Source organism: Anomaloglossus baeobatrachus, chromosome 2 (assembly GCF_048569485.1).
Source record: "Anomaloglossus baeobatrachus isolate aAnoBae1 chromosome 2, aAnoBae1.hap1, whole genome shotgun sequence".
NCBI lineage: Eukaryota > Metazoa > Chordata > Amphibia > Anura > Aromobatidae > Anomaloglossus > Anomaloglossus baeobatrachus.
In genome coordinates, this window is record NC_134354.1 from 102,740,897 (window position 1) to 102,763,738 (window position 22,842).

Sequence of the window (22,842 nt, forward strand, 5' to 3'; positions counted from 1 at the left end):
AAAATCGACAACAATTAAGCGTCTAATCCGCACAGAACGTATGCAGACTTCTAGCAGATTAGTCGAAGGTGTAAAAAGTATGGCCAGTGTGGATCCAAGCTAATACGGTTTGGCAGCTAAGATATAAGACCAAGAAAAGGTACAACACATTCCAATTCTTTAGTTCTGTGTTTTTTATATGCCTTTCTAAGACATGAAATATTGTCGAAGGCACAAAGAGTTTGGAGGGAGCTATAAGAGGCGGAATAGAAGGGAAAAAACAAAAAGGTAACTTTTTTGGTAATTTCTTGCAGCAATAAAACATTGTGAAAGCCTAAAATAATATCAGAAAAAGTAAAAACCTCATAAATGTGCAATTTCTAATGCATTGATGTTGGCGGCAATGACCCAACAAACCTGTGGACACACCAGTAATCAGTCTCACATTATTGCCTATACACTATGCACTTATTTATGTTACTATATCGCGATTACTCCTCTTCAGTTTGACGTATTTACTTGGGTGTTCATTTCTTCTCTAGTGTTTAATGGAGAGGGCCTGGATACTCGTAGGACTTGTGTGTTCTTAGTTGTTAAACTCAAGTGTTCCTTCTCCAAAAATGCTTATATTTAATCTCAAAGTGCAAAATTGTAAACAGTCCAGGAGGTTGAGGTGATTTGAGTCAAGATCATTATAAAAAGTCTTCACTAGAGATAAAATCTATGTGCAGGACTTCGGTCCATCGGCCAGATCAGTACTCCATGACTGCTGGATGAGAGGCCTGAGAATCTCTTTACCTCCTGGCGTTCTCAGGCTGGGGGAGAGGTCATCGTTGCAGCATGATAACGTAATAACGTAACACCAGCCCGCCTAATCAAAAGAAGAGCCAGAAATCCTGGGAGGTAAGAGATTTACAGGTCTCCCATCAAGCGGTCACAATTACTGACGGCGAATCAATTCTCCCATCTCTAGTCCTCACACATGTAGCATCTTTTAAAAATATAATTAAGGCCCACACACACACACACTGAAGAATAATGTTGGAGGAACCCACCAATTTTTAGGGGCACAAGTTGACCATCTAATATGTCTGATGATGCCAGGATAGAGAAGAACCAGGCATGCTAAGTATGGCACCCATTCATCCCACCTCAAGTGGAGATTACAACCACCAGAGGTATCTGGCATCAGTCTACTCCCTCCTCCTCATTGAATCCACATGCCTGCTTGGTCAAATCCAACAAGCAAACGTACGGGAAGGTTAGGAGACATCGTTGTGAGCCAAACAAGCATTTGGCTGATAGTCTACAGTATATGGGCACATTTAAGCGGACCAAAATGCCTTAGCTTAACAAATCATGAAAAGCGGAGGATATGCCAGAGTGACACCTCTTGTTAGAGGCCAGCCTGGTTTTTCAAAGTCTGCCAGGTCCAACAAAGTAATGTGTACGGCCAATTGTAGACTTTAAAATGAAAGGGCGTAGTGTAGAAAATTATCCAGCATCCAGATCAGTAGATTGGTTAAAAATCAATTTTCCTTTATTCCAAACTTCATAAAAGCATAAAATTCAGTCCTTAATCTGAGATCTGGTTGTCTCAGATTAAGGACTAGTTTTTTTTCCGAAACGCCTCCACCTTACACACCTTGTGATGCGTTCTTCATCGTGATGGAGAATTTTATGCTTTTATGAAGTTTGGAATAAAGGAAAATTGATTTTTAGCCAATCTACTGATCTGGATGCTGGATAATTTTCTACACTACGTCCTGCTGCAGAGGGATCCTGCTTTCTTTTCCATGCACCGATCAAACATTTAGCCGTCTCCATTGGGTGAGCTGGACTTTTTCTATATACTGCATTTCTTTAAAATGAAAGGGGTATGCTCCACAATTATTAAAATCAGGCTTATTCAAACACAAGATCAAACTATTATTTCACATAAAATAATGCAAACTATTGCTGCAGATTATGGCCGGAATATTGTGAAGGATCAAACATTTCAGAATAAGTAGCCTATAAACTTAACGATCTACTACTTGACTCGTCTTATCTGACTACTTACAAAGTACGCTGTAAGCAGACCACATTCAGGGCTACCCACCAACCCGGTAATAAATTTGCAGTTCTGTGAAAAGGTGTAAACTTTTTCCTAGAAAGGTTTCCTGATCATGACTTGATGGCAGAGTCTGGGTACGGAGACCGTCAGTAATCAGATGTAATCTGAAGGGAAACTTCACAGCAAGTGTCTAATTGTTTGCTAGGGAAGATGAAGCATGACATCAAGTCTGTAACATGGGCAGCCCACTGAGTTACGTCCTCCAGGGCGAGTGGCACTATTTCTCAGCTCCCATTTTTTGGCAAGGCTTGGCTTTTTATATTAAGTAGGAAGTTTTCAAATGGGTAAATGGCAATACACCATTAAGTCCAATTATTTTTAAGTGAGCTGATCAGATCCTTTAGTGTTATCGCTGGGTCTACACAAGAGCCTGGCTTTTGAAATCAACAAACCAAAGCGCTTAAAATAAGTTATTAATGTCTGATGAAAGAAAATGTAGTGCAAATAGCCTTTATATAATATAAAAAAAAAAAAAAAAAAAAAAAAAAAAAAAGTATAACATTTTCTGTATACTAAAGGGGTATTCCAATTATAAGTTAGCAGATCACTTGTAGATTGGTGGTGGCTCACAGCTGGCATACCCACCATTTGCAAAAATTGGGGTCAACCACCACCTATTTGAATAGAGCAGCGGCCAAACGTACCGGCTTCTGCTTTATTGAGGACAAGCCGAGGTAACCATGAGATGTCTGGCTAGCTCTGCCAGTCTGAACATTTCAATACAGTTGCAGCCAACTGAGTGACTGCCACCTTTAAACTAGTAATGCGAGACCCTACATTGTGGCTATCAGTGGGGTCCCAGCAGTCACACCACCAATAGCTTGGAAGTTATCATTCATCCTGTGCAGAGCGATAACTTATTACAAGTGGAATATCCCTTTAATCTGGTTTCTTATAAATGGATACATGCACAGCTCCTTTTCACTTTGTAAATCCCCTGTGCTTATTAATGTTTTTGTCCAACTCCACACTGCTTAGGATCGCAAAACAGAACATGAATTATTAAAGATTGTCCTTTATATATCAAAAAGAAGATGGGAATGAAACCAAGTCTCTAAAGCGAGAATGTATTTATAATGAAAATGAACGTTAGGCTTGCCGGTCTGGGATGTAAGGACCTTTGCTCCCCCCCACACCCCCGTGTGATCATTCACCTATGCCCTTGTACAAGGCGCACACATCCACACCAAACAGTAACTAGCTTACTTCAGCCTTTCTAGTTTCAGGTCAGTAAATATTTACCATGTTAAGGGCTAAAGTACAAAGACCTAGATTTTTAATTAAAATTAAAGAGCACCGACCACCAGGATTTTCCTATATAAACTAAAGCCAGTGCTATACTGGCGCTATCATGCTGATTCTATACATACCTTTAGTTGTGAGATCGGATGTATACTTTCTGAAATACAGGCCAATAAAGTTTGTGAAATGCACAGTTATTTGATTGAGAGCAGCTACAGAATAACTAATAGGTGGGTCGGGTTTTGATAGTTATTCCTGCCCGTCTGCTGTCCTTCCTCCCCCTGTCTCTTATTATAAGAGGAAGAAGGACAGGTAAATAACGATGCATTTCACAAAATTTACTTACCTGTATTTCAGAAAGTATAAATCCCATCTCACAACTAAAGGTATGTATAGAATCAGAATGATAGCGCCAGTATAGCACTGGCTTTAGTTTATATATGAAAATCCTGATGGTTGGTCCTCTAAGTGTTTTGAGAAGGGAATTATCCTTAAGTGTCACAAGTGCTCCAGATGAAACGTCCAAATGGGCAGGATCGATTGCAAATTATTTTAAAATAATAGGACTCAAAAATAATTAAAAAAAAAAAACCCAGACAGGAACACCAAAACAAGACAAGTTTTCTGTAGGACATGATAGTTTGCTATGGGTTTTAAAAGATACTGTATATCTTTATTTTAAAAAAAAAATCCTCCCTGTGCTCCGGGAATAGAAAAATACTAAAGAAAATGTCCATGTAGCCCTAAATACTTTTAATTAGCATATCACATTATAAAATAATCATCACTCTAAAACGCTAAAAGTCATGCAATCATGTAACAGAGATGTCTCCGAGTTAATAGAACCCATGCTTGTGAGCATGTGCAGTGGGACGCTCCACTTCCTGCACATGCTCACAAGCACCGCTTCTAATATTCTATGACAGGTTTCTGCTTTTATAATACACAGATGCCTATTATTTTTATGTACTATGGTAATTACCTTAATAAAAATCAAAAATACCTTCAGATAAAAAATTCGTTAGAATTAAATAAAGGGAATGATGGTGACTAGGAAAATAAAGTGCATAATGCATAATAAGAGCACCCCCTGAGGAAAGGATCGCTGAAACACGTGTCGGGGCTTTGCGGTACATTTTGGAGCTTTTACAGATCACTTAAGGTATCATTTTCCTTGCAAATTAAATAATTGTTAAAATCTTTTTACATAGGATCATTATACCATAACCTTATTTATATATGACATAGGATTTAGATACAATTTTGCACTGTGCACTTTGTCATATATTAGGGATTGACTTTTTAAGTGATCTTGGCATTATGCACTTTATTTTCCTAGTAAAACCGCTGCTATAATTTATGGGACATTTTTTCCTGCCTAATATTTATATGGATTTGTAAAATATTTATTTTAATTGTTGAATAAAAATAATAATTTTAATGCTATTTGCACCGTCATTCCCTTTATTTATTTAATTCTAACGAATTTTTTATCTGAAGGTATTTTTGATATTTATTGAAATTTAATGGTGATATTTATACGGAAATTTTGATTATTATGGTAATTACCTCCCTACAGAAAGCAAGTATCCATTGCTAATTAAAAAAGTATTTAGGAATATAATTAGTGACGTTTTCTTTGATTTTTTTTTTAATTCCCTGAGAATTCCTTTAACGAGATCCTGTCTCCTCTTCAGACAGGTGGTCTTCAATAAAACCTGCCACAAGATTAAATGGTAACATTTTTTTTTTATACTTAGATCTTTATGTGCCGTTCCATTTTTTCCACTTGATGATTAACTTCGGCATCCGTTACCACTCAACTTGTCATGGGGCATAAACCTCCGCACTGAAGTGTACATGTGACACTGTGTGGACACCCTATTAATTAGGTCTAAGACACACGGCGAGAAAAACGGTGCAAGTGGAGTGCAATAAAACATCGCATTCCACTCAGACCAATATTAGCCTGTGTGTCAGCGCACATGAGCGATTATTTTCTCAGCCCTAATCGGACCGAGAAAACAATCGCAGCATGCTGCAACTGTAATGCGAGACTCTGTCTCGCACCCATTCAAGTGTATGGGGCGAGAGAAAAAAAAAAAAAAAAAAAAAAAAAATCGCACTGCACTCGCGGTACACCGGTGTACCGCGAGTGCAGAGTGAGAATCGAAATAGCTGCCTACGGAGGAGAGGGAGATAAAGCCCTCCCTCCCCTCCTCAGCACCGCCCCGCCCCTCCGCAGAGCCGGCCCATTACCCGCAGCTGAGGTCCGCTCACACGATCGGACCTCAGTCGCAGGGACACTCGCATGACACTCGGCTCTGCTATACTGCCAGCGTGAGTCGAGTGTCATGCGAGGGGATCGCAGTGATCCCCGTGTGGCCCCAGCCCAAGGGTAATCGTAACACCGTGTCATTTATACATTTCCATGAGTAATAATATAGGAACGTTAAGATACAATTCATGAAGAGATTCTTTAGCATTGCCATTTCACGGAGAATGTGAGTATTTACTAAGAAGCTCATCAGGAGAGGAGAGTGAATATTTCACTTTGCATGTGAGCAGTATCCCAATATCTCAAATTGCATCCACAATATTAAAAATGACCTATCGTATGATAAATGTTAGGGTTTTATGTGGTGAGAATCAACAAATGAAAAAACAAAAAAAAAACAAAAAAAAAAAAACATTAAATTTAAATAGAACGATACGTTCTAAACCTTAATATCTCCTATATCCATCTAGTAGAAGGAACATGGAGAAGCTAAAACACTCGTCTTCTGTGTAACACGTCAATGCTGAGTGATATTGAGGAGCATCACACCATGACCCAGATATGGGCTTGTTCACACAAGAGTTTCAGGTCATTTTTCTGGGATTTAATTTTGTTGCAAAAAAAAGTTTAAAACATTTTCAATAACAAATTTAAATGGACCTGAAACAGGAGGGTGAACAAGCCCTAATTTAAGGGAGCTGCATGTTATATGCTCGCCCTCACAGCCCATCTAACTTACATCGTCTACACACCAAACCTCTCTTCACTTTCTGTACTGTCTACCTAAAGGTGGCCATACACTTCAGAAAACTATTGGGCTGACAGCTATTCATTTTCACCCCATTCACAGGAAAACTTGGCAAGTGTTCTCGAGAGGAGAATAAGCTGCTGCCAGACACTTGGATTATATCCTGTGAATGAAGAGATCGGGCATATTGAAATCAAACATGCTCGATCCTTCTCCCTTTCTTGACATCTGCCATAAAAAGAGTAATCAAATAATGTGTATGACCACCTTATGCTACTACATACCTCCCAAGATCAGCAGGACTACATCTATACCACTGCCACCAATGATAGCACCTGAATAGATACAATTAAAAACAGAATTTGCTTTAAACGAAAAAAAAAAACAAAAGAAAAAAACAAAACATACACTTGGCTCACACACAGCTGTACTGGAGGCATGGCATCAATTGCACGCAGCTAGCTGCAAACATGGCAGCATGGATGTTGCTCCTCAGCAGTACGTCTGATAACTATGGCATAACGTAATAAGAAAAACCACTGTGGCTACAGCAGGATATGCAATGTGTTCTGCTACAGCGGGGCTCCCCGCTTACGGGCAATTATGATGATGTTTTGACACCTATTCCAAGACCACCACCACCAAAAAATGCTTAGTAGACTAGCAGCAAACATTGCTGACGTTATCAGATGATACTAAGCAAGACACAGGGGCTCCAAACACAGACAGGAATTACTCATCTGCAGGCATAAGTGCCATGTCAAAGCAAACCGGACTGACTTGATATACAGCACGAGGCCTGAAATCACAGCAACGCAGCAGTAAAAGAATGCTGTAAAGAGCGCAGTCTCCGCTGAGGCGTGGATATGCCATCGGTAAGCTAGTGCAGTAAAATCAGGGATTAAGAAATAACGTAGAAGCAGCAACAGGTTAAACATTTTTTGGCCTAGCAAAAAACTAAATTTGACACTTAAGCAAAAAAAAAACAAAAAACAAACAAAACAAAAAAAAAAAAAAGAAATGTTTAGGAAACCTAAAAGTAGCAACTGCTATGCTCCTTGTAATCTTTAGACAAGAGGATGTAAAAAAAAAACAAATGGGTTCACTTACTCCGAAAAAGGAGGATACAGATCTCGGGAGAAGAAGTGGAAGAGCCCTACCGGAGTGACCATGGAGAGCCGGGGAATGCCCTAAGTGCCGATATAGTTTTCAGGTGAATCTATGGCCACTTTCAGCACAACGCACATGCTTTACTTTTCCTTTCCTTCAAACAATTCCCTGATTAAAAAAAAAAAAAAACAACCCAGCAGCCAATGCAATCATACTGCAGATTACACACACAAGTAACCCTGTACAAACGGATTAAAATACAGCATGTGTAGGAAGCCTTATTCTGGCAGCTGCTCAGTACCATTGAGAAAGCTGCTGTGAGGACATCTGTAGGCAGTTTGTGTTGAATGATCAAAAGGAATGGCCGTAGTTTTTTCTTGCAGTTATGTATAAGACATGTGTGAACCATTGGATATCTGTGAAGTAACACTTGTGCTCCTGCTCATTCCCTGCTCTGTCCGTCCCCCAGAAGCTGTCCGCCTCAGAGCCTGGGGGCTGTTGCGGACCCCCATTGTACTGCCACGTGAGACCCCTTGTACAGACCCTGATGGATGACCCCATGGTTGGGGCCCACCTTGCATTGGGTGTCCCCAGGCTTGTGGTGGGCCTCCCATGGGGTGTCCCCAATGAGGTCCAGGGCCTCCAGTGGGATTGTGGGACCAGCCAGAAGCTCCCGGGTAGCTGTGGCTGAACGCCTCGGGGGAGAGATTAGAAAGTATCATGTTACTAAACCCTAGCCTCATGCTTTCAGAGTCAAAGGCTTCGATTTCCCGAGCTTGGCGTTCCAAAAGACTCCGTATTCGCTCAGTTCTCTCATTCTGAAGAGCCAGCATTTCCTCTTCAATCTGAAATAGAAGAATAAAATATTCATTTGACACAGTCACATTAAAGATCTGCAGCCTGGGAAGACTGACATACAGGGCATCAATCTGGATGAAAATAGGATGTGCATACAGCTCAATCTAACTATGGGTCAGTGTGCTGTCCGAGAAAAAAAAAAAAAGTAAACGGATGTGTAAGACAGATATGTGAAGTTAGCCAAATACTGATAACTATAGAAAGAAATCTTCTGTGTGCATCTCTGGAGTGTCCTCATTTACAATCTCCTCCTCCACGTCCAGTGTCTGCCTGTAAGGCCGGAGTTCCACTAGTGTATGACTCACGCGAGTCTCATCTGTATCACCCGACACGGCATGACGCTCTCCGGACAAGAGCGCCTCAGCTGCATGGAAATACATGCAGCCGACCTACTGTGAGGAGAGTGTGCGGCCGTGCCAGGTGATACCGGTGAGAGACTCCCGTGAGTCATACGCAAGTGGAACCGTACCCTAAGACAACTATCTGCAGCAGGAGCCTCCCCCCTTCTACCATGTCTGTAGTAAAACAAAAATATTGATGCATGGCTAAGCCGCACCTGTCAACCACTTTTTCCATCTACAGGTTTTCTATAAAATGTTCAATATAAAAAAACCCTTCATACCAACAATCACTGGGGCAAGCTCATCTATGTACTTTTTTCATTTATTTAGGGGGTCTAGCATTTCTTTATGGGTCCAAGCTAATAACTATCTACAAGCTAAAAAGAGAAACAACAAAATTAACAAATACACACATTTTACATTGGTGACGTTAATAGAGATGGTTCTATAAAGGCCTGCATGGTAATATTCTCTCTTTTGTTAAAGGGAAACTGTCAGGTCCCCAGTGCACCCATAGGCACGAGCAGTTCTGGGTGCATATTGCTAATCCCTGCCTAAGTGTCCCAGCCTATAGCAGCATAGATAGAAAGATAGTTTATGGGATGCTAATGAGGCCAGGGACTAGCCGCAGAGGCGTTAGTTCCCTGGCTATTCGGCACACTTAGCAGCTTAGCATGCCCCAGTGTAGAATCTGGAGAAAAACATGAAAATTATGTGCCAATTGCACAATTTCCAGTGCACAGAATGAAATCCGGGTTGAATACACACAAAAAAACCCAACGTATTGCGGATTTTAGAATTCACATGACCGCTCAGTTTCTGCACAGAAAACATCTGCAATGTTAGGAGGCGATTTGATGAAATCTCTTCTTTTTAGCTGTATTTTTTTACACTGCAGATTTTATATCTGCAAATCTGCAAGCTGTGAACTTGGACTTCGAATAAATTAAATTGTAAACCCCTTCCTCCCCCCAAAAAAACCTCCCTCATTGCATTAGTAAAGCAAAGTGCAGAATCGTTCAGTGACTTACTTTCTGCTCGAGAAGGGCTCTACGGAGGGAAACCCTTTGTTCCAGTTCACGTAGCTCTCGATCGTGTTGGGCCTCCGCTTGCATCTTAATTTTACTCTGATAAGCATTTAGTAGCTCCAGTTCTTGCTGCAGCTGCATCTTCAGGACCTGGCACTCTGCTTCCTGTGCCTCATCCAGGCGTAGCTATAAGAAGAGGTAAATTATATACATCACGTCACATCTGTAGTTCCATTTCTATCACCTGTGTAGGAATTATAGCTATATAAAGGCTGTATTCCTACCATTACATAAAGCAGCTTATGAATGCCATAAATATAGGCAACCAAGTCAAGGTAACTAAGTAACCCACAAATCTATAGATGACTGCCAGGGTCACATATGACCAGTAACACAGGAACACCCATACGTGTTCTATACTAACAAATATAAACTGAAAAATGATACTATGTTGATGCACTGGTCCTGAAGAAGAGGTATATCCTCGAAACACGTAGACCGATGGAATAAAAGAATACGTTTATAACATCAACGTGCTACATCTTCATTTTGGCTGATGCGCGGCATTAACCCCCTCTTCACTCTGATTTGTATACTAACAATTATGGTCTAGTATAGCAGTTTAAGTTTTGTTACTTCTCTACTGACAAAGTTGTCCTATTCTCAATGCAGTTCAATCGGTCACGTATTAGTAGATAAATAAAAACAGCATTTCCACTAATAACACAATCACTTAGAAAAAAAATGTCTAAATTCTGCTGCCCTAACCATGATAGTTTAGTAATGAAGGGACTAGAAAATATGCATTTTTAAACATCTGTTTTAGCGGTGACCTTAAAAGGTTTTTCCCTAAAAAAAAAAAAAAAAAAAAAAAAAAAAAGTAAGGGTAAAAACAAGTAACGTTACCAGCCACTTCTGCAGTCCATCAATAGTGGCCAGTCTCCAAGCTACGGAGCACAACGGTTGCAAGCTCCAAAGGCGAAGCTGCCTCTGCTTGAAGCATTGGAGAGCGCACAACTTGGCCCAGCAGAGCAGCCATGCCGCTGGTCAGAACTGTCACTTTTTTCTAATATATTTTTTGGATTTGATGCTCTTTTAACTGTATCATGAAGAATCCACTTAGTATTATAGTAGCAACATTGTGGAAGAGATTTTATGGAGCATGACAACCATTTTTGGATTTTGCCGTGGAAAACCTGCGGATTTATCTGGATTTTCTAGATAAATCCGCAGGATTTAGCAAGTACAGACACTCCCCATGTTATCCTATGGGACATGGGGAGTGCTGCGTCCATGCTGCGATATGTGCGGCTGCGGAATAGGCTGCGGATGTCCCACAGCCGCACGTAACTGCATGTAAATTATACCTGCGAAAGTGCCGCCTCTCCACTATGGAGATAGAGGCCGGGACTTCTGCAGGTAAGTCGCACGAATGTCCGCAGGTTTACTGCAGATATTTCGCTGGAATCAGGCCGCAATGGATAACTGCGGATTCCGGGGAGCTGCTGTGGGAAACCTGCTGATATATTTACGGGTACATGGTCCCGTGGGCACATAGCCTAAATCTCCAATAATATTGCAACAAAAATTCTCTTTTCCACTGTGGGAATTCTGCAGCAGATAAGTCTTGTGTGCACACACCCTATGTCTCCGACTGTGACAGATATGTGTTTCAATTGCCTTGACTCCTGCACTTACTGCTTGTGTAGATAACATCTCATTAATGCTATGGTCATACTGCTCAGCCAGTATTGCCAGTTTACGAGTTTGCTCTTCTTTCAGTCGCTTGAGAACGGCTTTGTGTTCATTCTTTGGTGTCGTCTCCAAAAGGTGATTCCGCAAAGCTTTATACTGCCGCGTCTGAATCTTGCAAGTATCCTGGAACTGCTTCTTGATCTGGAGCTCTTTAGACTAAGCAAGAAGTTACAGGGGGAAAAAACCAAATCAAAAAACACATCTTGGATGTAATCATGAAATCCTAAATTAATATATGAACTAATAGAATACTGTATAGATAGTTGATCACTGGATGTAATGCCGTATGGAGGAGCTAAGCCGCGGCAGTGTATACACCTGTAGGTTATGGGTCATATGATCTGTTAACATACTAACCACAACTAATCTAACATATAAAGCTGTCTGTCTGTCTGTCTGTCTGTCTGTCTGTCTGTCTGTCTGTCTGTCTGTCTGTCTGTCTGTCTGTCTGTCTGTCTGTCTGTCTGTCTGTCTGTCTGTCTGTCGAATCTGCACCGTCGCATTTACAATCAGAAACTTTTACACAGACGCCTCATGTGATCGAGGGAATGTCAGACTAGGTTTTGACAAGAAAATTTAACCCCGAGCTTTACTCTCCAACAAACCTGCCTGCATTAAAGTGAATGGAGCTGTGAGCTACAGGTTATTAATAGGAGCTGTGAGTGGTTGCTATAGGATCAACGGACATTAATAGTATAAGAAGCTTATGTGCGAGGTAATAAGAGGTCGGTGGGGAGACAGATAGAAAGAAAGACAGACAGATAGGAAATATCCACAGGTAGAAGGTGATCATTAGAGAAGAATAAAAAAAATCTTACAATTCACACATTAAAAACCTAATTTAAATAGGTCATTTTCTGATGCAACATTCCCTTTAAATGTCTCAACTGGGAATACTCAAATTAACATGAAAAATCTGGATAAAGTACATCCTGCTTATAAGCAATCTGATCATACAGATTGCACAGGACACTGTCTGCAAATGCACAGATACATTTAGCCCTCAGGACAGAGCATAGCTTATTTGTTCTGCTATTTGGAAGCACAATCTGCTATGCAATGTGTTTAGAAAAAAGAGAATTTTGTTACTTACCATAAATTCTTTTTCTTATAGTTCCGTATTGGGAGACCCAGACCATGGGTGTTTAGCTTCTGCCTCCGGAGGACACACAAAGTACTACACTGAGCTTATACACCACCTGGTGAGCAGACCCAGCCAGTTTAGTGCAAAAGCTGAAGGAGAATAGCCACCCACAAGTAGAACAGAGCAAGAGCCGGAACAACCGGAGACTCTGTCCACGACAACAGCCGGTGAGAACACGCGGAACAAGAAAAAATTGCCAACAGGCAACAGGGAGGGTGCTGGGTCTCCCAATACGGAACTATAAGAAAAAGACTTTACAGTAAGTAAACAAAATTCTCTTTTTATTTATCGTTCCTTATGGGAGACCCAGACCATGGGACGTTCCAAAGCAGTCCCTGGGTGGGAAATAAACAGAATAAAATAAGAAGTAGGCAGAACCTAACTTCACAAATGGGCGACAGCCGCCTGAAGGATGCGTCTGCCCAAGCTCGCATCTGCCGAAGCATGAGCATGCACTTGGTAGTGCTTCGAAAAGGTATGCAGGCTAGTCCAAGTGGCAGCCTGACAGACTTGTTGAGCCGTAGCCTGGTGCCTAAAAGCCCAAGAGGCACCGACAGCTCTGGTCGAATGTGCCTTGATCCCCGGCGGGGGAGGCACCTGAGTACTCTGGTAGGCGTCCGAAATGGTCGATCTAATCCAACGGGCTAAGGTCGGCTTAGAAGCAGAGAGACCCTTGCGCCGACCTGTGGTTAGCACAAAAAGACAAGTGCACCGCCTAAGTGCAGCGGTGCGAGACACACAGATCCGGAGAGCACGCACCAGATCCAGAGTATGCAGCGCTTTTTCAAAGCGATGAACAGGAGCCGGACAAAAGGAAGGTAGGGTAATGTCCTGGTTAAGGTGGAAAGGAAAGACCACCTTAGGAAGAAAGTCCGGAGTCGGACGGAGAACCACCTTGTCTTGATGAAAAACCAAAAACGGCGACTCCGAAGAGAGCGCAGCCAAATCAGAGACTCTCCTGAGGGAAGTAATGGCCACCAGAAAGGCCACTTTCTGTGAAAGACGATATAAGGAAACTTCCCTAAGAGGCTCAAAGGGGGGTTTCTGCAAAACCGTGAGAACCAAATTAAGGTCCCAGTGATCCAAGGGCCGCCGGTAAGGCGGAATGATGTGAGACGCGCCCTGCATGAAGGTGCGGACCTGAGCCAGGCGACCGAGACGCCGCTGGAACAGAACAGACAGAGCTGAGACTTGTCCCTTGAGAGAGTTGAGGGACAGACCTAGCTGCAGACCGGACTGTAGAAAAGACAGAAGGGTCGGCAAGGAGAAAGGCCAAGTAGGATGGTCGGTAGAGCGACACCAGGATAGGAAAATTCTCCAAGTCCTGTGATAGATCTTGGCGGAGGAAGACTTACGGGCCCGAGTCATATTGGAGATGACTTCAGGAGGAATACCAGAAGCCGTCAAGATCCAGGACTCAAGAGCCACGCCGTCAATTTGAGAGCCGCAGAATTCAGGCGGAAAAATGAACCTTGCGAGAGAAGGTCTGGACGGTCCGGGAGATGCCACGGCATCTCTACGGACAGATGGAGCAGGTCTGGATACCAAGCTCGCCTGGGCCAGTCCGGTGCAATGAGGATGACTCGACGGCCCTCCATTCTGATCTTGCGCAGGACTCTGGGCAAGAGAGCTAGAGGGGGAAACACGTAGGACAAACGAAACTGGGACCAGTCTTGAACCAGAGCGTCCGCGGCGAATGCCTGAGGATCGTGGGAGCGAGCCACGTAAACAGGAACTTTGTTGTTGTGACGGGATGCCATTAGGTCCACGTCCGGAGTGCCCCATTTGCGGCAGATTGACTGAAACACTGCCGGGTGCAGGGACCACTCGCCACTGTCCACTGCTTGACGGCTGAGATAATCTGCCTCCCAGTTTTCCACGCCTGGGATGTGGACTGCGGATATGGTGGACTTTGAGTCCTCCACCCATTGAAGGATGCGTTGTACCTCCAACATTGCCAGGCGGCTGCGTGTCCCTGCGTGTGATTGATGTAGGCAACCGCTGTCGCGTTGTCTGACTGGACTCGAATGTGCTTGCCCGCCAACAGGTGGTGAAATGCTAGAAGAGCTAGAAGCACGGCTCTGGTTTCCAGCACATTGATTGAAAGGGCTGACTCGGACGGAGTCCAAGTGCCCTGCGCTCTGTGGTGGAGACATACCGCTCCCCAGCCGGATAGACTTCAGAGAGCAATAGAGAAGGGTGTTCAATTGCCGCGCCAACAGATCACTCATTCAGATGATGAAGACCAATGTCACTTTATTTTCATACAGGTCTACGCGTTTCTGGAGCACCTGCTCCCTTCCTCAGGACCATCAGGTTAAAAATAACATCAAATCTGTTCCACAGAGATCAGACACATCATAAGTAGTGAAAATGACATCATAGGGACCACCCCCTTCAGAAAAAAACGGCGGGAAAAGGCTTTTTTTTTTTTTTTTTTTCTGAAGGGGGTGGTCCCTATGATGTCATTTTCACTACTTATGATGTGTCTGATCTCTGTGGAACAGATTTGATGTTATTTTTAACCTGATGGTCCTGAGGAAGGGTGCAGGTGCTCCAGAAACGCGTAGACCTGTATGAAAATAAAGTGACATTGGTCTTCATCATCTGAATGAGTGATCTGTTGGCGCGGCAATTGAACACCCTTCTCTATTGCTCTCTGATGTCTGCCACTGGGTGGCTGCAGCCGTGGATCTTGTTTTACATGCACTTATAGTAGTTGTGACTGTCACAACTACATCAGGTGAGTGAGTTTACTCCCCCTTCCCCACCCCACATATATCGGGGTAAGACCCTATTTGCGCTTTTTTGTCCACAGCCTCCTATACCAGCCGGATTGACTGGCATCCGTGGTGAGGATCACCCAGGACGGGGCCAGGAAGGAGCGCCCCTGGGACAGAGAGAGGGGCCGAAGCCACCACTGAAGAGAGCTCCTGGTCTGTGGCGACAGAGCCACTAGCCTGTGTAAGGAGGAAGGCCACTTGTCCCAACAGCGGAGAATGTCCAGCTGCAGGGGGCGCAGATGGAACTGGGCAAAGGGGACAGCTTCCATTGACGCCACCATTTGACCCAGCACCTGCATCAGACGCCTGAGGGTATAACGGCGGGGCCTCAGCAGATAGCGCTCTGCCAGTTGGAGGGACTGCTGTTTGACTAAGGGCAACTTCACAAGTGCCGGCAAAGTCTCGAACTGCATCCCTAGGTACGTGAGACTCTGGGTCGGAGTCAGAGTGGATTTGGGAAGATTGACCAGCCACCCGAATTGGGCTAGAGTGGCGAGAGTGAGCGAGACACTCCGCTGACAATCTGCGCTGGATGAAGCCTTGACTAGAAGGTCATCCAGGTAAGGGATCACTGCCAACCCCTGTAGGTGCAGAACCGCAATCACTGCAGCCATGACCTTGGTGAATACCCGAGGGGCTGTGGCCAACCCGAAGGGGAGAGCCACAAATTGGAAATGATCTTCTCCGATTGCAAAACGTAACCAACGCTGGTGTGAGACTGCAATTGGCACATGCAGATAGGCATCTCTGATGTCGATGGACGCCAGGAAATCCCCTTGGGTCATTGAGGCAATGACTGATCGCAGAGACTCCATGCGAAAGTGCCGCACCTGAACATGCTTGTTGAGAAGCTTGAGATCCAGGATTGGCCGGAAAGTACCGTCCTTTTTGGGGACTAGGAAGAGATTTGAGTAGAAACCTCTGAACCGTTCCCGGGCGGGCACCGGTACAATTACTCCGTTGGCCTGCAAGGATGCCACGGCCTGTGAGAAGGCAGCGGCCTTGGAGCAGGGGGGGGGTTGAGAGAAAAAAAATCTGTTTGGCGGACTGGAAGAGAATTCTATCCTGTAGCCGTGGGAGATGATATCTCTCACCCACTGATCGGAGACGTGTTGAAACCAAGCGTCGCCAAAGTGGGAAAGCCTGCCACCGACCAAGGACGTTGCTGGAGCGGGCAGATAGTCACGAGGAGGCTGCCTTAGTGGCAGCACCTCCTGCCGCCTTCTGTGGACGCGCTTTTGGGCGCCAGTTGGATTTCTGGTCCTTGGCTGAGTTAGTGGACGAGGCCGAGGGCTTAGAGGACGACCAGTTGGAGGAACGAAAGGAGCGAAACCTCGACAGATTCCTACACTGGGCAGGTTTCCTGGCTTTGGTTTGTGGCATGGAAGTACTCTTCCCGCCAATAGCTTCCTTAATAATTTCATCCAGCTGTTCTCCGAACAGCCGGAACCCAGCAAAAGGGAGCCCAGCAAGGGACTTCTTAGAAGAAGCATCTGCCTTCCACTCTCGAAGCCACAAGATCCTGCGGATAGCGAGGGAATTAGCCGAAGCCACCGCAGTGCGGTGAGAAGCCTCCAGCATGGCAGACATGGCATAGGATGAAAAAGCTGAAGCTTGGGAAGTTAAGGCAACCATTTCGGGCATAGATTCCCTTGAGAGGGAATGCATCTCCTCTAGAGAAGCAGAAATGGCTTTGAGAGCCCACACTGCTGCAAAAGTCGGGGAAAACGAGGCCCCCGCCGCTTCATATACGGATTTGGCCAGAAGGTCAATCTGGCGGTCAGTGGAATCCTTAAGGGAGGTGCCATCAGCCACCGACACAACAGTCCGGGCTGAGAGCCTAAACACCGGGGGGTCTACCTTTGGGGACTGAGCCCACTCTTTGACCACCTTAGGTGGAAAGGGAAAACGGTCATCAGAACCACGCTTCGGGAAGCGTTTGTCAGGACAGGCCCTGGGCTTGGACACAGCGGCCTGAAAACTGGAGTGGTTAAAGAACACACTCTTTGCCCTCTTAGGCGAGGTAAACTGGTGCTTTTCTGCCAGAGAGGGTTGCTCCTCTGATACTGGCGGATTGAGATCCAGTACAGAATTAATGGAAGCAATCAAGTCACTAAGATCTGAGTCACTTTCGGACAGATCAATGGGGTACATGGAGTTAGCCTCCGAGCCCCCTGTAAAGGCATCCTTCCTCATCCTGCGAGTCCGCTCTTGAATCAGAGTCGCGGGAGGAGGAGGGAGAGGGAACCCTACGCCTCTTCTTAGGAGGACGGGGTCTGGGACCTGATGATGAATCCTCTGTGAGCTCCGGTCCTGAGAGGGCCCTAGCAGCAGAGGCACCCTGTAAGGGGGGCTGATGCATATTCAGCAAAGTCCTGGACAGAAGTCCCATAGACTCAGCAAAGGACTGGGAGATAGACCTAGAAAAGGATTCTACCCAGGCCGGGGGCTCAGCCACAGGAGCAGGAGCAGCCTGAGAGACCACTAGGGGAGAGACTCCAGGCTGTGGCACCGCCAAGCTAGAGCAGGCATCACAATGTGGATAGGTGCTCGGTTCAGGCAGCAGGAGCTTACATGCAGCGCATACAGAGTAAAGCTTCGGAGCCTTGCTCCTCGTGTGAGACATGCTGCTGGAGTGGGGGCGCTGCCAGAGAATGAACCCCAGAGAGTATATCAGAGGTCCACAACCAGAGCCGGTTGTGGCTTACCAGACCGCTGTGCAGAGCGCTGTTGTGTGCCCTCCAGATCCCGAAGCCCGGACCCCCAAGCACAGCACCTCAGCAGGGATGCAGAACGCAGACCAACGCTGAGAGAACTCTGAGAAAATGGCCGCCGGAGCGAAGAGAGGGGGCGGGACTTGCATGAAGAGCGGGATCTGGAGAGCCATAGAGACCTACAGGGGAGCAGACACGCACAGCAGTGGGGAGTGTCCGTCCCCTGTGCAGAACGGCCGCCGGGAGGAGCCGCGCTGTCCCTCTGCATGAGTGACATGCTAGGGCAGTGAAACGAAACTAGGCCTCCGGCGAAGCCGGGGCCTAAATTTGAGCGGCGAGGCCGACGCGCAGGCACCATCGGCGCGGTTCTCGGGCGACAGCTAGAGAACCCGCCGGAAATGTCAGAAAATACAATAAGCACACTCTCCCCCAACAATAAAGCACAGGGACCCCCAAATATAAACGTCTCAGGTACTTAGCTGCTGAGACGCAGGGCCATGTCCCTGGGGATGAGTGCTCCGGTCCAGCAGGGTCCTGAAGGGCTGCGGATGGAGACCGGTCTCCTGCCAGGCATGGAGACCGTGCTGGCTCCCACTTCAAGGCAGAGCCCAGGAGGGATGGTGAAGGAGCACGGCATGTAAGGCTCCAGCCTAGGAAATCAACCTTACAACACCGCCGACACAGTGGGGTGAGAAGGGACATGCCGGGGGTCCAGACGTGGACCCACATTTCTTCAAACTCATTCCAAAAGAAGGGAATTTTGTTTACTTACCGTAAATTCCTTTTCTTCTAGCTCCAATTGGGAGACCCAGACAGTGGGTGTATAGCTACTGCCCTCTGGAGGCCGCACAAAGAACTACACTTAAAAGTGTAAGGCCCCTCCCCTTCTGGCTATACACCCTCCCGTAGGAGTACAGATTCCTCAGTTTTAGTACCAAAGCAAGAAGGAGGAAAGCCAATAACAGTTTCAAAAACAAATTCAATCCGATAACATGATCGGAGAACTTAAGAAACAACATGAACAACATGTGCACCCGAAAAACGAAACCCTAAGAACAAATAGGGCGGGTGCTGGGTCTCCCAATTGGAGCTAGAAGAAAAGGAATTTACGGTAAGTAAACAAAATTCCCTTCTTCTTTTTCGCTCCTAATTGGGAGACCCAGACAGTGGGACGTCCAAAAGCAGTCCCTGGGTGGGTAAAAGATACCACAGAAACGGGCTGTCAGACAGCCTCTTCCTACAGGTGGGCCACCGCCGCCTGAAGGACCTGTCTACCTAGGCTGGCATCTGCCGAAGCGTAGGTATGCACTTGATAGTGTTTGGTAAACGTGTGCAGACTCGACCAGGTAGCCGCTTGGCACACTTGCTGAGCCGTAGCCTGATGCCGCAATGCCCAGGACGCACCCACGGCTCTGGTAGAATGGGCCTTCAGTCCAGATGGAATCGGAAGCCCAGCAGAACGGTATGTGTGAAGAATTGGTTCCTTGATCCACCGCGCCAGGGTGGATTTGGAAGCTTGCGATCCCTTATGCTGACCAGCGACTAGGACAAAGAGCGCATCAGAACGGCGTAGAGCCGCCGTGCGAGAAATGTAAATCCTGAGTGCTCTCACCAGGTCCAACAGATGTAAACCCTTTTCAAATTGGTGAACTGGATGCGGACACAAAGATGGTAAAGTGATATCCTGATTGAGATGAAAGGAAGAAACCACCTTGGGAGAAAACTCTGGAATTGGACGCAGTACTACCTTGTCTTGGTGAAACACCAGGAAGGGAGATTTGCAAGATAACGCCGCCAGCTCGGACACTCTTCGAAGAGACGTGACCGCCACAAGAAAAACTACCTTTTGCGAAAGCCGAGAAAGGGGAACCTCTTTCAAAGGCTCGAAAGGCGGCTTCTGGAGAGCAATGAGAACCTTGTTCAGATCCCAGGGTTCCAATGGCCGTCTGTAAGGAGGAACGATATGACAAACTCCTTGGAGAAACGTGCGTACTTTAGAAAGCTGTGCCAAGCGCTTCTGAAAGAATACGGATAGCGCGGAGACTTGACCCTTAAGAGAGCTAAGCGACAAACCTTTTTCCAACCCAGACTGCAGGAAGGAAAGAAAAATTGGCAATGCAAATGGCCAGGGAGAAAACCCTTGAGCCACGCACCACGCTAAGAATATCTTCCACGTTCTGTGATAGATCTTAGCTGAGGATGGTTTTCTAGCCTGTCTCATTGTGGCAACAACTTCATGAGATAAACCTGAGGCCGCTAGGATCCAGGACTCAATGGCCACACAGTCAGGTTCAGGGCCGCAGAATTCAGATGGAAAAACGGCCCTTGAGACAGCAAATCTGGACGGTCTGGTAGTGTCCACGGTTGGCCTACCGTGAGATGCCACAGATCCGGGTACCACGACCTTCTTGGCCAATCTGGAGCGACGAGTATGGCTCGATGGCAGTCGGACCTGATTTTCCGGAGAACTCTGGGTAACAATGCTAGAGGTGGGAACACATAGGGGAGTCGGAATTGCGACCAATCCTGAACCAAGGCGTCTGCCGCCAGTGCTCGGTGATCGTGAGACCGTGCCATGAAAACTGGGACCTTGTTGTTGTGTCGTGACGCCATCAGATCGACGTCCGGCGTCCCCCAGCGGCAACAGATCTGCTGAAACACGTCCGGGTGAAGGGACCATTCTCCTGCGTCCATGCCCTGGCGACTGAGAAAGTCTGCTTCCCAGTTTTCCACGCCTGGGATGTGAACTGCGGATATGGTGGACGCTCTGCTTTCCACCCACGTCAAAATCCGTTGGACTTCTTGAAAAGCTTGGCGACTGCGTGTTCCCCCTTGGTGGTTGATGTACGCCACCGCCGTGGAATTGTCCGACTGAATCCGAATCTGCTTGCCTTCCAGCCATTGTTGGAAGGCTCGCAGGGCAAGATAGATTGCTCTGATTTCCAGAACATTGATCTGCAGGGTGGACTCTTCCAGAGTCCACATCCCCTGAGCCCTGTGGTGGAGATACACCGCTCCCCACCCTGATAGGCTCGCATCCGTCGTGACCACTGCCCAGGACGGGGGAAGGAACGACTTTCCCTGTGACAATGAGGTGGGGAGAAGCCACCAACGCAGAGAGTCCTTGGCAGTCTGAGAGAGGGAGACAGTCCTGTCGAGGGACGTCGATTTCCCGTCCCATTGGCGTAGAATGTCCCATTGTAGAGGGCGCAGATGAAACTGCGCGAACGGGACTGCCTCCATTGCTGCTACCATCTTTCCTAGGAAATGCATGAGGCGCCTCAGTGAGTGCGACTGGCTCTGAAGGAGAGATTGCACTCCAGTCCGTAGCGAGCACTGCTTGTCCAGTGGAAGCTTCACTATCGCTGAGAGAGTATGAAACTCCATGCCAAGATAAGTCAGAGATTGGGTCGGGGTTAGATGAGACTTTGGAAAGTTGATAATCCACCCGAAACTCTGGAGAGTGTCTAGTGCCACCTTCAGACTGTGTTGGCATGCCTCTTGAGAGGGTGCCTTTATAAGCAGGTCGTCTAGATAGGGGATGACCGAGTGACCCTGCGAGTGCAGAACAGCTACTACTGCTGCCATGACCTTGGTGAAGACCCGGGGGGCTGTTGCCAGACCGAAAGGTAACGCTACGAACTGCAGGTGTTCGTCGTGTATGACGAAGCGTAGGAAACGCTGATGCTCTGGTGCGATCGGCACGTGGAGATACGCATCTTTGATATCTATTGATGCTAGAAAATCTCCTTGAGACATTGAGGCTATGACGGAGCGTAGGGATTCCATCCGGAACCTCCTGACTTTTACGTGTCTGTTGAGCAACTTTAGATCCAGGACGGGCCGATACGATCCGTCCTTTTTTGGGACCACAAACAGATTGGAGTAAAAACCGTGACCTTGTTCCTGAAGAGGGACGGAGGTCACCACTCCTTCCGCTTTTAGAGCGGCCACCGCCTGCAACAGAGCATCGGCTCGGTCTGGTGGGGGAGAAGTTCTGAAGAAACGAGTTGGCGGACGAGAACTGAACTCTATCCTGTACCCGTGAGACAGAATATCCCTCACCCAACGGTCTTTGACGTGTGACAGCCAGATGTCGCCAAAGTGGGAAAGCCTCCCACCGACCGCGGGTGTGGGAATCGGAGACCGCAAGTCAGGAGGACGCCGTCTTGGCAACGGTTCCTCCGGCTGCCCTTTTTGGGCGTGACTGAGACCTCCAAGAATCTGAGCGTCTCTGGTCCTTTTGAGTCTTTTTTGAAGAGGCGAATTGGGACCTGCCCGGTCCTCGAAAGGACCGATAACCAGACTGACCCTTCCTCTGTTGGGGTCTGTTTTGTCTGTGTTGCGGTAAGGATGAGTCCTTACCCTTGGAGTGTTTGATGATTTCATCCAAACGCTCTCCAAACAATCGGTCACGAGAAAAAGGCAAATTGGTTAAGCACTTCTTGGAATGAGAATCTGCTTTCCAATGTCTCAACCACAGGGCCCTACGCAAAACAACGGAGTTGGCTGACGCCACTGCCGTGCGGCTTGTAGCGTCAAGAACAGCATTAATCGCGTACGACGCGAATGCCGCCATTTGCGAGGTCAATGGTGCTACCTGCGGGGCAAATGCACGTGTGACGGAGTCAACTCGCGCAAGCCCGGCTGAGATAGCTTGGAGTGCCCATACGGCTGCAAAAGAAGGCGCTAATGACGCTCCAATCGCTTCATAGATGGATTTCAGCCAGAGCTCCATCTGCCTGT

At 46.4% G+C, this 22,842-nt stretch overlaps 1 protein-coding gene across 1 annotated transcript in view; it reads right to left on the reverse strand.

Moving 5' to 3' along the window:
* Positions 1-7,468: 7,468 nt before the first annotated feature.
* The window catches only part of TAOK1 (TAO kinase 1), a 172,755-nt gene continuing 157,381 nt past the window's right edge, over positions 7,469-22,842 (reverse strand). The window contains exons 19-21 of the mRNA XM_075333178.1: positions 11,399-11,611; positions 9,704-9,886; positions 7,469-8,318 (exon numbers count right to left, since the gene is read on the reverse strand). Coding sequence (XP_075189293.1) covers positions 7,857-8,318; positions 9,704-9,886; positions 11,399-11,611 — 858 coding nt within the window. The 3' untranslated portion in view covers positions 7,469-7,856. The remainder of the gene's footprint in view (positions 8,319-9,703; positions 9,887-11,398; positions 11,612-22,842) is intronic.